Raw genomic sequence first — 13,484 nt, 5'->3', positions numbered from 1 at the left:
TGGTGGAGAGAGATGATCACAAGTGAAAAATCATTCTTTGCACACATGCAGAATGAATTAATGTTCTTTTATATTGCATCTTCCTCCTAATCTTTCTAAATATAAAAAATATAATTATTAAATTTACATCATAAATCTTTTAATATTATTCAAAAGAATTATCTGATCTATAATTGTATATCATTAAATCTAAAAGCTACAATAATATTGATATAAAAAAAAATTAGACTCGTCTTCTCCTCTATTCATATCTTCGTAAGATTGATTGGTATGAACAATCGATTATAAATTAAAAAAATAAGAATAAATATGTAATTTTAATAAGCGAAGCAAAGATCTAATATAATTTCAGGATTTTAGTATAATAAATATGTAAATTTCGTTTATATCTTTTTATAAGCGAAGCAAAGGATCTATTAAGTATAATCATATTATAATTAAAAAAATTATTAATTGATGATCATAATTAATTGATGATCATTTCAATCTGTATGAGATTTTGGGCACCGACTAAAATCAACAGAGTATTATTATATGTGCGCAGGATATCCATACTTGCAAATATTTCTTTCTTAGCATCTCGCTGTTGCTAAGAAAGCTCTATTATTGTTTTCAGAAACAACATCAGAATGTAGAGACCCTTGTAAATTCTTCCTTCTAGCAGTACACAACTAACTGCATACTACTTGACACAAAATATGCTCGATTCGGATTCATCATTAAATTTGTAGTGCATTCCCAGCAATGATCGATGATAATACTTTGCTTGATCTTATGATTAATTACACCTCTTATTACATAAGATGTGTGGAACAGTCTAAAAAACAACCATGACGAATGATCTCAATCTTCGACCAAAACAAGCAAGTGAACAAGTTCAATAAATTATATGATGGGTGGACGCTTTGACGAACTCTCTTCACTTGTTGAGTAATTTATGTTAGTACAACTCAACGAAAGAGACAAAAAACCACACACACACACACAAATTAACTTAATTATGTCTTAAAAAGCTGAAAACAAGCAAAATTATTTCAATAAAAAAGACTCAGCTAGCTTGTTTTGATCAGACTTTCTCTTGGTCAAAGCATTATGTTCTTCCATGTCTAACTCCAACAATGGGGTTCCGACACATTCTAGTTTTCACCACAAGAACAACAAATACCAGCATTCTATAAAGACTATTCAGCTAGCTTTCTGAATCTGTATCTGTATCCATAACACATCCACTCTGCACGCAACATCAGAATTTACATGTAAATTCCCAGTAGTGGCAAAAGGGTTTTTATTATTCCCAGTTAAACAATCTGCATGCTTTAACTAAACTGCAAAACTACTAGTTTGTGTCTGTACATATGCATGATTCTCTGGACTGTTGCTTTAAGCCAGGTCATCGGATGGTTCGATGAAACTCTCAGCTCCTTCGGTCAGCAGATTGTTTCGCATGCGAAGATCCCATGACTGGCACATCAGCACGTGAAGAAGCCATTGCTGAAAGAGGCTGAAAGTTGGAATTGCCGACAAACCAATACTGGACCCATTTAAGATTGCATAATGTGTACTTAAGAGCTTTTGTCCAATTCTCCTGCTTGTTGAAACTTTGGGTGATTGTGTAGCTATCCAACTTGTCATTCTCAATTCTATTGGGCAAAAAAACAAAATGGCCAACTCATTAAAATAGTAGCAATGGTCAATCAATGAATAAAGCCCACATCATGCAATTTAAATAGTCTCCAATAGTGGGACTAAACTAGTTCCACTACAACAATGCCAAAAACCAACCAAAATGTAATGGACAATAGGAAAAAGTTTCATTCCACAAAATAGCATATAATCATGGTGTACCAAAATCTCACTTCTTGTCAAGAAAATTTTGTAAACCACGTGACTGCCCATGTAGCCAGAATTTTAGGATCTGATTTTGAAGTACATTAACTCATTTAAAATAGAGTCACAAAAGAAGAAAATTTTTGGGTGGACTCTTTTGTTTGGGCATGGTTAATGTGGACATACATTATCAGATTTGGGGACATACCAGATTTGGGGACCTCATACACTGATAGTATCTCATGTTCCAGCTTCATAAAACAAATTAAGGCCACTTCAAAACTATAAATTTCCAAACATTGAAAAATACTATCATCATCATCATCATCATTATTATTATTATAGTTAGGGATGTGAAAGAGCTAAAGTTATCAGAGCATTCTTATTGCCAACACTAAAATGTCCATAGCCACAGAGAATTTGCCACTTATAAATTTTCTTGTAGCACTTCCAGACAGAATATCAGATTGATAATTTTGATCTTGTGAGAAGAACCCCAGGAAGGTATACACACAGTCTAGGATAAGAAATTTTGGCAGCACATGCTATAAGCAACAAAGTCTGTTTTGCACTACACAGATCTTATAAAATCTCCAGTAAAAATTATAAATTCTTCCAGGATTAGTATATTCTACAGAACAATAAAATATTTACACTAAAAATGCTCCTCGAAGAAGTAAAAAGAACATGCCAAGAAAAAATGTAATATATATTGCCAAAGATACACAAGGGGCAGGGCTAAATACATGTAAATCATTTGTAATTTAGTGCATAAGATAATGATGCAAGAGTAAACATGCATGATTACAAATAGAACATGTTAATTGATAAAAAAAATAGACAAGACTATACACCTGAGGATTGAACTAAACAAGTGAAACTTGGCAGATGAAATAAGAAGTTTATGCAGCTCATTTGAAAAAAAAAAAACATCATATAGGAGAATAACTTAAAACAGAGAATTTATCATTTTCCATAATCAGCTATAGAGAATCTAATTAAAGAGATGGCCTACTTGTAGGGCAGTCTAAAGCATTTCTCAGGAGGTATATTATTTTCTTGGTCCTTCAGATTTGCAAATTCTGCAAACTCTTTGAGGCATGTCAAAAACAATGTCATTGCTTTGTCATAGCGAGTGCTCCAGAACAAATTCACAGGACCAAACCTGGCGTCAAAAAAGATTAAATCTCAACATTTCCATGCAGGTAAACAACACCAAGACTACAAATTCAGGAGAGAGAGGTAATGGTGGATTTCAGTGAATGCTTTGCACCACTTAGACAAAGACCAATGCCCACAGATTGCTTCCATGCATCTGGATTATTATGAAGAGTTTGTAAAATAAGTAGCACACTTAGCATATGAAAAGTGATATATTTCTGTGTTATGAGCCTGCCAGAAAATAAGCTAGATCCTTCAGTTGCTATAATCTCTCCCTCAGCAAAAGCTAGGCCTCTTTGGTTGCACAATCTGATTCCATTATTTCTGATCAAAGTAATCTATGGATCTCATATAACCTACCTACTGAATAAAGGAAAAAAAAATTATGGTTTAGGTCAGCTACTTAATCTTTTAATGAATCAATTGAATATTACAGCACACTATCCAGAAATGCTAATCTTAGATGCAAACAGTCTCTAGCTTCATCATGAACACAACATATTTGTCCGATCATGTCTGCTAAAATTTCTTTCCATTTTCTGATTCATCTATCAAGTTCAATATCCAAAGAAGTCTTAATCTACTAGCAGTACCAAGTTAACAGAAGTAATAAGTTATCATTTATCACTAAACATTTATTGTAGTCTGCTCTTATTTCACATGATCCAGTTATGCAAATAATAAAGAAACCTTAAGATCTGTAGCTATTATTTCATCTCCTCATATCACTATAATGTAATAGAAAACACAACAAACTCCCAATGATGATAGACAAAGTAGTAAACTCAATAACTTTCTTAAGCAGTGGGGAGTTCAACAAAAGAACCAAGAACTAGTACTACAGGACAGCATAGAACATTGTGGTCGTAAGTCTTATGATATACAATGATGATATCTCTTTGGAAGACTTCACAAAATATAGCCATTTTTCCATCGACCGGAAATCTAGTGAATGAATTAACAGTTAAAATTGACATGTGAAAGTGTAAAAATCTGTTTATAGAATAATTTAACAGAAAACAAGTGCCTTTGCATGTACCAGCAAAATCAGTAGACCGTAAAAAATTATGCAGAAGAGGTGAGAGTAACGTCACTTACAGGTCATATGTATTATTGTTATTGTCCATAATACGGGGGTAGCTTCCCATCGGAAGAATCTTTATTCGATACCTACCAGATACAAGTTAAGGAACATGATGCATGTAACCATGAAGAAAATTGTCTACAGCTTGGATCAAGTTTGATGTGGCAAAAGCTGGAACGAAGAAAATACTAATATGCAGGATTGCAAAACATGCAGAATCAGAAGTATAGACCTGACACTATATCCAAAACATATGAAAAAAGGGAAGGATAAAAGCAGAGAAACGGTCCCCAAACATTTGAAGAGCAGAAAATTGGCATATGCATGCTCAACATATTAATGCATAGCATAAATCACAAAAATGCAAAGAAAAAAGTCTAAACAAAACTTATAACAATAGTGACTATTAAAAAACAATTAAGGTTTTCCTTGTGACTAAAATACCAACCATAACCAGCAACCAGGGAAAATGTCACTTCATAAGATTGTCAAAAACTGTCAATAACCATTTGATGGAAAAAAAACAACAATGAAGACTGTCTATATCTGTAACCTTAAGGATAATGCACCAGATATTTTGTTGTCAATCAATATGGCAGCCATAAGTCTGCCATATAGCATGAATTAGTGTTGGTTGAAAATCATATTTGGATAATTGTCCCAAATGCCAACACCTCCTGGAAGGATATGTTCCAGTCATGCAAAGTAGAACAGCTTGTACATTCTTCATAAAGTCACTAAAAAAACAAAAAAATCATACCAACTCAACAAACATAAACTCAAAAAAGCCACAAATATGAAGAGTAAACTGGCTGAATTGGGCATCCACCATCAGATGTTAGTTTGAAAATAGGTTGAAAATGAAGCTATCTCAAAACTCTCAATTAAAACACATTTTTCAGAATAATCGCATATTGACATATATGCTTTGCAACAACATAAAAACAACATGTAGTGAGAGCCAACAGATATAACTCAGTTGAAAGATACAGAAACTTTGGTCGAAAATGTTGAGCCATAGTATGAAGAAGAAGACATGCCTGGCCCCAAGCAGCATTTATTTCATCCCATTCAACCTGGAGATCAACAGAATGGTCAATGAAAAATGAAAACACAAGCCGAACAGAGTGCATAATGCATAACTCCGGCCAAAATTACATGGTCAGTGATTGACAAGCAACGCAAAATTGCACCAAAATAAGAAAGGATCAAGAAAATAATAGAATAAATCTAAGGAAAGTAAAACAAATTAATATGTGCTACCAATTTCTTAAATATAGTAAAACAGAATAGAAGTACTTAAGGAGCTTAATAAAGAATATGCAGAAACTTTTTACCCAGTCCTGGTGTAGCATACCGGTATCTTAGGAAGACGGCCAAGACGAAAGTTGTTAATAGTTCCAAATTCTCCATCATGTGAAATAGAGAAAGCATCATTTAGCACATTGGTTCGCTTCAGTAAATCTAAGTGTGCCTGTGAAACTTCTATCTTGGCTAATAGAGCATCTCTCTCTTCCTGACATGTTGGAGAAAAACTTGGTGACAACCAAGATAAACAAAAAAATTCAACAACTATATAGTCCTAATACATGAAATATGTAATATATGTTTTCTAGACTATGACAGCCATATACTGAGGCCAAAGGCAACAGCCTGCCACAATTTTTTTCAAGAAAATTCAGCATCAGAGGCAAATATTATAATTTTTGAATCAGACAATACAAGAAACAAGATTAGTCAAGTTGCATATCATACAATTATATAAAGTATCCTCAAAATCTGCATTAAGCTCCCAATAATCTTAAGCCAGGCGACTACTGGAGTAAAAAAATCAGTAACGTCTATATTATCTTTTCTATAGGAGTCCATAGTATCAAAGAAGATGGTTCTGCAATTGTAATTTACATAGTTAATTTACATACTGAAAGATAATATAGTGATCTGCACAAAGGCCATGCAACACTGTCAACAACCAACAAAACCCAATGATCTATCCGACTAAAGCCACCATTATCAAGATCAGCTCTAAGTTCACTACCACCAATTCTCATAAGAAAAATTACTATAAAATAAGCTCAACCACAGACAATTTGGACCAAGCAATCATAACTAGTCTCACCTTATTTAGATGCTTATGAAGGTCTTGAAGTCTAGATGCCAGATTACAAGCATGAACCTTGCGGTGTTTGTTTTATGTCATCATTTTAACCTCTGTTAAGAGAGCTTCCCCAATAGTCATATTATTTATGGTTATATGGAAAAAAAAATATTGACAGTGCATGAGACCCCTGCCAATGTGGGGACTAAAAGAGTTGATACATGTAGTCTTAATCTTGCATTTAGAGAGAATATTTTTATGACCAATCCTGGTACTATGATCAAAAGCATCATGACCATGGTACCAAAGGCTCACCTTTTATCATGGTCTATGAACACTTTGTTGATATACATTTAAAGCCTTGGCAATATAATTAAGTACTAAAGGATGGAGAAATACACAAAGTCATGCTACTATTATATTCACCAAGAATTTCTTGCAAAAAGGTTTCTGAAGCCAATAACAACTCCACAAGCCTTACCAAAAATAAGACACCACATTTAGAAGCATTTTAACAAAATGAAAAAAACAGAAGCATGCATAGCCAACACTGTATCTATTTTGCTTTGCTCTGAGAATAACTATTGAAAGGTGAAACTATTTGGGTCCTGGACACAAGCCTGAATAAAGCCACTGCTCTTGGACAGTATAATACAAATGATTATTGAGCTAAATGGAGACATAATCATAATGATGGAAGTTATTTTTATTCCAAAAGCAATATAAACTCATAACTGAAAATTTTAGGATTTTACAGAAAACAACCTGATGAGAAATCAGTTGGAATTGGAAGGAGTTGAACTCATGCCAATAGCTGTATAAGAAACAACAAAAACATCTCCAAGTTATTTAGTAGGAAAGGAAGGTATGAATTCAAATTAAATGAACATATGAACCCAAAATCTGAATTGATAGAAAGGGCTATAAGACTGTAGTTGAAGAAGGATTGAGGGTTTAAATTTTGTCCATGAAACAGTTCCAGTCTTGAGATCGCAAATGCAACATGAAAGCAAAAATTTTATGCATAGATTCACAATTCTGGACCCATCCACTGTGATCACAGATAGATTCAAAGTTTAAAGACAAGGGTCCTGTATGGATAAGTTAATGTTGTTAACATGTCTGACTCCAAAGTTATTCATAGATTGATAATTTTGAATTCCATTTACTGTGGTTACAGGTTATAATTTAGCCAAGGGAAATTGCTTATATGAGCACAATGTTTTATTTTATGGTTTTAAAGCTACTAGGCTATAAATGCCTGTGTGGATAACTTGATAATGTTAATATGTCTGACTTCATATTTATTCACAGTAAAAGAAATGCCGCACTCTCCTTTGTGTTCTACTCCAGCTCCTCCTCCCTCCTCTCCTTATACCAAATGACAAATTTATCTAAGTGTGGAAATTAAAATACATACCGCTCCTCTAACTCTTTAAACTCCTTGGATTTCACATGTACCTCCTTCAGTTCAGCATTAACTTCCAAACGCTGCTTCTCAATTTCTTCAATTTCAGCCTGAAGTCTTCTCTCTTCTTCCCCAATCTATAAGTGTTCGTATCAAAGATGCTTAGAAAAGGCGAATTAATGAAATAACACAGCATAAAATAATATAATTGTTATCACATTATCATTCATAGACTTCTATTTTCATTAATCTAAACAACTTTATTGAACAGTAATCAACTATATTATGCGCAAATAAGATATAGTGATATTTTATGTTGCCTATCAGTTGCTTTACATAGACCCTCCTTTTTTGGGCGAGACTGAAATTGAAAAAGATTTAATAATAAGCATGCACTATCAAAATTATGGCTTAAGAAAGCATGATGGCTGGAACATATCTATGTGGCTGAATCAAATTGTGACATTATGACCTGTTATAATCTATCATAACATGACACAAACTATAGAAATTTTCAGAACCCTATTGTACCATCAAGTAATTCTATTGTTAACAATCCTGATGATTAAGATTCAGTGAATGAAGTCTCAGGATTCAACACTCCTAAGAGTATTGTTAAATTAGTCTAAATATATCATTCGATGTCACAATGAGTCACTTCTTAATTTAAGTCTCTTTTATCTTCTTCATAAAATTGTTGAATCTTTTTGAAATTTTTTAAAATACATGTACAGAAAATCAATATGCTGGAGGAAAATAATGAGAAAGCAAATGCAACTTCAAACATTAAATATCAATCATATAAATGAATTTATCCATAATAAGATTTGATCCTGAAACTTAAGCATTAAGATCATAATGCAAGTCTCTGCTGATGAAGTTGTACTGGTTGTAGAATTAAACCTAAAGCAAAAGGAATGACACGAAAATATAGTAAACTTCTCATTTTTTTCACAATCTCTATATATTCAGCACAAATATTCTCAAAAAAGGATTAACAAACCTTCCTGACAAGGCAACTTCAGAATTTAAGAGGCTTAAAATTTCCTGCTGGATCTAGGAAATATGCAACTTCTTTCTTCACTTGGATACATTATCTATAAGGGGAACAACTGCCAAGTATTCTTTTTCTGTTTCCCCAGGAATATGAATCTCAATTAAACCACCCTTCTTTTAATAAAAAGAGTATGTCAGAAAAACTATAAAATTCTATAGCAAAAGGTTCAGTAGGCATTCAGCTAGACCTTAGGGCCCTAAGAGGAGGATGACAAGTCTTAGGATGACAAGTGAACTAAAGTAATGTAATATGTACCATCTTTCAGTTATTTTTATTTCTCAGATTCTTGAAATTGGCCAACTTTAGCTCTGACTATGACCATAATTTCTTCAGATGCAAGACCCTTTCTAGCATCCTGAGACCAGAACAGACCATCCATCAGGTTTTAGATAATCTAAGAAGAGGAGAAGACATAAAGAAGAAAGTTTCTCTTGGGTCTGTTTAGGTTTCTTTTCAACATCATGATTAAGTCACAATATGGATATGCATTAAAAGCCAAGCCAAAATGTAGACATTTGAGAGTTACCTTCGCTTTCTCTTGTAGAAAGTCGGCCTCACTAAGAACATCATAGGATTCCATTTCAAATTGTTTAAGGCATGCTTCATAGGATTTGATGTCTCGGTTCACATCTTCTACCTCTTTATCAAGTTTATCTGACAACAGTCTCATGCATTCCAAACAAAGAGGTTGCTCAACCTACAAGGAAGTGTATGAGAAATAAAGAAATGTTGCTTTAAAAACAGTAGACAAAGTATTTGAAGAAAGAGGTGTTTGAGAACTGGTAGTCAACTGCCAGTACCTGTGTCTGTGTAGTTGCAATATCAAATGCCCTTTTCAAGATTATGCTAGAGTGGAATCCTGGGCCATTGACCTGCAAACCACTGCTAGGACTTCCACCTTGGAACCGTTGTTGGGCTCCCCCCTCTTCAGGTGTCAACTCACTCTTGTACATTGAAGCAGCAGCAGGTGGTAACACAACATATGACTCCTCGATTGCCTTTGCAGAGTGGCTATTGTCTGGCTGTGGAGTAGTGCTTCGTGGGCGTGGAGGAACTCCATGACCCTGATATTTTTGTTTTGGTAGCACCACAAATGAATGATCCATTCGGCTAGCGCCCATCACGCTTCCCTGAACTGTGGAGGCTTGCATGCCTACATGCATCGATAGTGCAAATCTTAATTTTATGCCACGCATTTCAATCTATTTACTGAATACCAATATGCAAAAGATCACAAATTTTTAGCCAAAAGACGGTTCTTTCAAGCCTCGGTCCAAATTAACCTTATTGCTGCATTTTAGACGCCCAAACACTCTTCGCTCACAAGAAGGGAGCGAAGAAACCGAGGCTGCTAACAATTTCAACCAGAGATCGAAGAGAAGAGAAAATGAGGCCGAAAATGTCGAGGAGGAAGAGAAACCCTAACCGGAGCGGGATGGGTCGTTGAAGAACTTGTCGGCGTAGGAATCGACGCCGACGACGCAGAGGGCGTGGTGGCAGTTCTGGCAGACCCCTATGGGGAGGTTCGGATCCATCGGGAAGCTCTTCCCCTTGTCTCCTCCGATTTCGTCCTCCATCGGATTCGTCTTCCTTTTCCTCTTCCTTGCCCCTCGAGCGAACTCACCCTCGCACCACGAAGGTCGAAACCCCCAGCAAATCACCCTTTACGAAATCCGTGCAAACCTGAATTTTTTTATGCCGTCGCTGTTGGAACAAATCACCATAAGTGAGAGAACCGCCTCAAGGACGCGGCTTATGTGGGGGCCCCACCGCGCCCCTCAAGGGCTTGGGTTGCGTAAGGGCTGTGGGGCCCACATAAGCCGCGTCCTTAAGGCGGTACGCCCACTGCTCTCTCCGTCGCTCGATTCCAATCCCTCTCCCTCTTGACGCAATTAGGGCTTCTGTCGGGGATCCTCCGAATTGAAAACGTAGGATTCCTTCTGCGCATCCATGGCGATCTACCAGATCTTCGTCAAGCTTCTCGACGGTCGAACCCAATGCCTCCAGATCCCCTCCCCCACCCTCTCCGGCGAAACCCTAAGGCGCGATCTCGTCGCGAGAACCCGAATTCCCCTCCGATTCCTTCGTCTCGTGTCTGGATCCCGAGTGATCTCGGACGAAACCGTCATCTCGGCCTCGACTGACGGCCTCTTCCCCTCTGTTAGCCTTCTCCTCCGCCTTCCCGGTGGCAAGGGAGGGTTCGGCTCCCTCCTCCGTGGCGCTGCTACAAAGGCCGGTCAGAAGAAGACCAACAACTTCGACGCCTGCAGGGACATGAGCGGCCGCCGGCTTCGCCACGTGAACGCCGAGAAGAAGCTTGAGGAGTGGAAGGCCGAGGCCGAGGAGCGGAGGCTGGAGAAGCTAGCGGAGGATTTCCTGAAAAAGAAGGCCAAGGAGGTGAAGAAGAACTCGACAGCGGCCGTGGAGAAATACCTGGAGAAGTATAGAGAGGACGCAGAGAAGTGTATGGAGGAGGTAGAGGAGTCGGTGCGGCAATCCTTCTCGTTGTACAAGGAGTCTAAGCGTAAAATCTTGCCTTTGTCCGAGCCTTCTTCCAAGCGCTTGAAGATATGGTGAGTTTTGCGTTTTTTGGATTCTTTTGATTTAACAAGAAGTATTTTTTAAATTTGTTCTTGTCACTCATTGTTCGATCTACTTGATTACCTAGGCTGGGAAAGAAAAAGATGGAAGACAGTGATAGTGATACAGATGACAGCGAACACGAAGACGAAGATGATGATAGTGATAATGTAGATGAGAAATCTGTAGTGCTTGATGATGGAAATTGTTTGAACCAAAGCAAGGTAGATGAGGATGGCTCAGCATCAGGTTCCTTTTCTGGTGCTGATTCTGATGGCGAATCATCTGGTGGTGGTTCTGCGAAAAGCAACATCGATGAGCTAAATGGAGATGGTATCTTGAGTTCACCAGCGGTTGAACAGGTGTCTGGAAGTGGAGACAGTAACTCAGGATCAGATGAAATTGATGCAGGCAAAGCTGGAGCACCTGAAGAAGTTAAGGATGTTGTGGTTTCTTCTGTGGAAGACGCGCCAAAGGCAAGCGAGTACAAATTAGAAGTGGAGAGTCAACCTGAATCAGCGCAGAAAGTACCTGAGCTGGTCAATAAGGAAACAGTTATTGAGAGCACCAATGTGTCCAGTCCAGAGGAACTACTGAACTTTGACAATTATGACTCAGCAGCAGAATTGGAGGTATAGCTGTGATGTTCTAATATTATACATCCTTTTCCCATGTTTTTTATATGTCTGCTAATGTTTAACTTTTAAATGTGTAGAACTAACATCAATGCTTGTGTTGGAGAATCTGCTTAAAACAAGGCTTAAGTATATGAGATCAAGTACCTTAGCTCTAGCTGACTGTTATGGCTTATTGAGATAAACAGGCCTATGCTATCCTTATTAATATTTCACAAAGTAATATAATGCAATGTTGTGGAAATAGACTTGTATTAATTGGTATCTCTGGAACTTTGGTTTCTCGAGTATCTCGAGACATAATTGTGTTGACAAAGCTCCATCGACATACAAGAATCTTTATAAGCTTATATGACAGAAATGCTAGTGGCAACTTTCATTTGGGATGAACTTATCACTTAAGTGTATTAGCATGAAGCATAATGCTGTTTAAGAAGCTAGCCAACATATAAAAAATCCTGATAAGCTCATTTGAGTAATTTGAATAAAATATAAGAGAAGTTATTCTTTATGCTTCTTGGGCATGATTATATTAGTTTTGCTAGGTGTCAGTGATTCTGGTACAGTTGTTTTTGGATCTAGGTTCAAATACATAAGACCTAATGTTGGTTTCATTATGAATTACAATAGATATGTGAGAAGTTAGCTGCATTATATGGCCACATAATGTGGTAGCCAATTAATTACATATTGTTTTTCTTATAGTTTAACAAATTCATGATTGTCACTTCATTGAAAAATAAAAAAAAATAGGAGTGTTGGCATAGTCAAGATCTTAGATTCTGTGTGGAATAGTCCTAAAAACACTAACCCAATCACATTATCTAGTTGGATATGATATATAGGTCAGTACTTCGTTTTACAGGAACTAGTACCCAACAGTTGGAAAGCACCTACTGGTCTGATCATGGATGAGAAGAAATGGCAATCAGAATAATTTTTCTTGCACCTGTTGGAATGAGTCGATACTCTGGATGAAACTAAATGCCAACATAGACGATTGTTATAGGGTAGCAGCAGACTTACCAACCATGTAATGACAATTATTCTCCCTTTACCATACAAACTAGTGTTACCACTTCTACTCTGTCTAGATGTAATTGCTATTCGATACAAAAATGCATTTCTCCATGTGAACGATATGCAAGTTTGTTCCTTGATCCAAAATTATTTCCCCATGGGTCGTTTACTTGGATAGTTGGTTGCTTTTTTTTTTTAAGTCGCCGTTTTTGAAACATGTAATTTGCTTATAAATGGTGGTTTCAGGTGCTTGGTATGGAACGGCTGAAGTCACTGCTGCAGAAGCATGGACTTAAATGTGGCGGTACCTTGCAGGAGCGTGCTTCAAGGCTTTTTCTGCTGAAAACAACTCCACTGGAAAAGTTGCCCAAGAAGGTTCTAGCAAAATAGACAAGAGTCAAGATGGACATCTGTGTGACCACCACTCTACTACATATCTTTGATGTTCTTTTATCATGCATATCATATATTCTTCATAGTATAGGGCATTATGGTTGATAATTACCATCTAGTGTTGACATGTTTTGACGCCATCGTGCAACTAATGCTGTAATCTGTGAATGGTTTCTAAGCATCGTGAATTTATGTGATCAAATGAACAAAGTTGACTGTAA

The 13,484-nt window shown here is 36.6% G+C and overlaps 2 protein-coding genes across 2 annotated transcripts; one reads left to right on the top strand and one right to left on the bottom strand.

Annotated features, from left to right (window-relative positions):
* Window positions 1–1,170: 1,170 nt before the first annotated feature.
* On the bottom strand, window positions 1,171–10,324 carry LOC135679491 (beclin-1-like protein). The gene is made up of 10 exons (XM_065193304.1): window positions 10,062–10,324; window positions 9,436–9,788; window positions 9,162–9,332; window positions 7,591–7,715; window positions 6,936–6,984; window positions 5,430–5,588; window positions 5,063–5,148; window positions 4,087–4,158; window positions 2,843–2,992; window positions 1,171–1,640 (listed from the first exon to the last, which is right to left on the bottom strand). Exons 1-10 carry the CDS (start codon window positions 10,210–10,212, stop codon window positions 1,415–1,417), a joined length of 1,542 nt encoding a protein of 513 aa, XP_065049376.1. The 5' UTR covers window positions 10,213–10,324; the 3' UTR covers window positions 1,171–1,414.
* Window positions 10,325–10,482: 158 nt separating this feature from the next.
* LOC135679492 (uncharacterized) lies at window positions 10,483–13,484 on the top strand. The gene is made up of 3 exons (XM_065193305.1): window positions 10,483–11,208; window positions 11,304–11,847; window positions 13,117–13,484. The coding sequence occupies exons 1-3, from the start codon at window positions 10,586–10,588 to the stop codon at window positions 13,258–13,260; spliced, it is 1,311 nt and encodes a 436-aa protein (XP_065049377.1). The 5' UTR covers window positions 10,483–10,585; the 3' UTR covers window positions 13,261–13,484.

This window comes from Musa acuminata, chromosome BXJ1-7 (assembly GCF_036884655.1).
Source record: "Musa acuminata AAA Group cultivar baxijiao chromosome BXJ1-7, Cavendish_Baxijiao_AAA, whole genome shotgun sequence".
Lineage (NCBI taxonomy): Eukaryota > Viridiplantae > Streptophyta > Magnoliopsida > Zingiberales > Musaceae > Musa > Musa acuminata.
The sequence above is the reverse complement of the archived record's forward strand: the minus strand, read 5'-3'. Positions and strand labels throughout refer to the sequence as shown.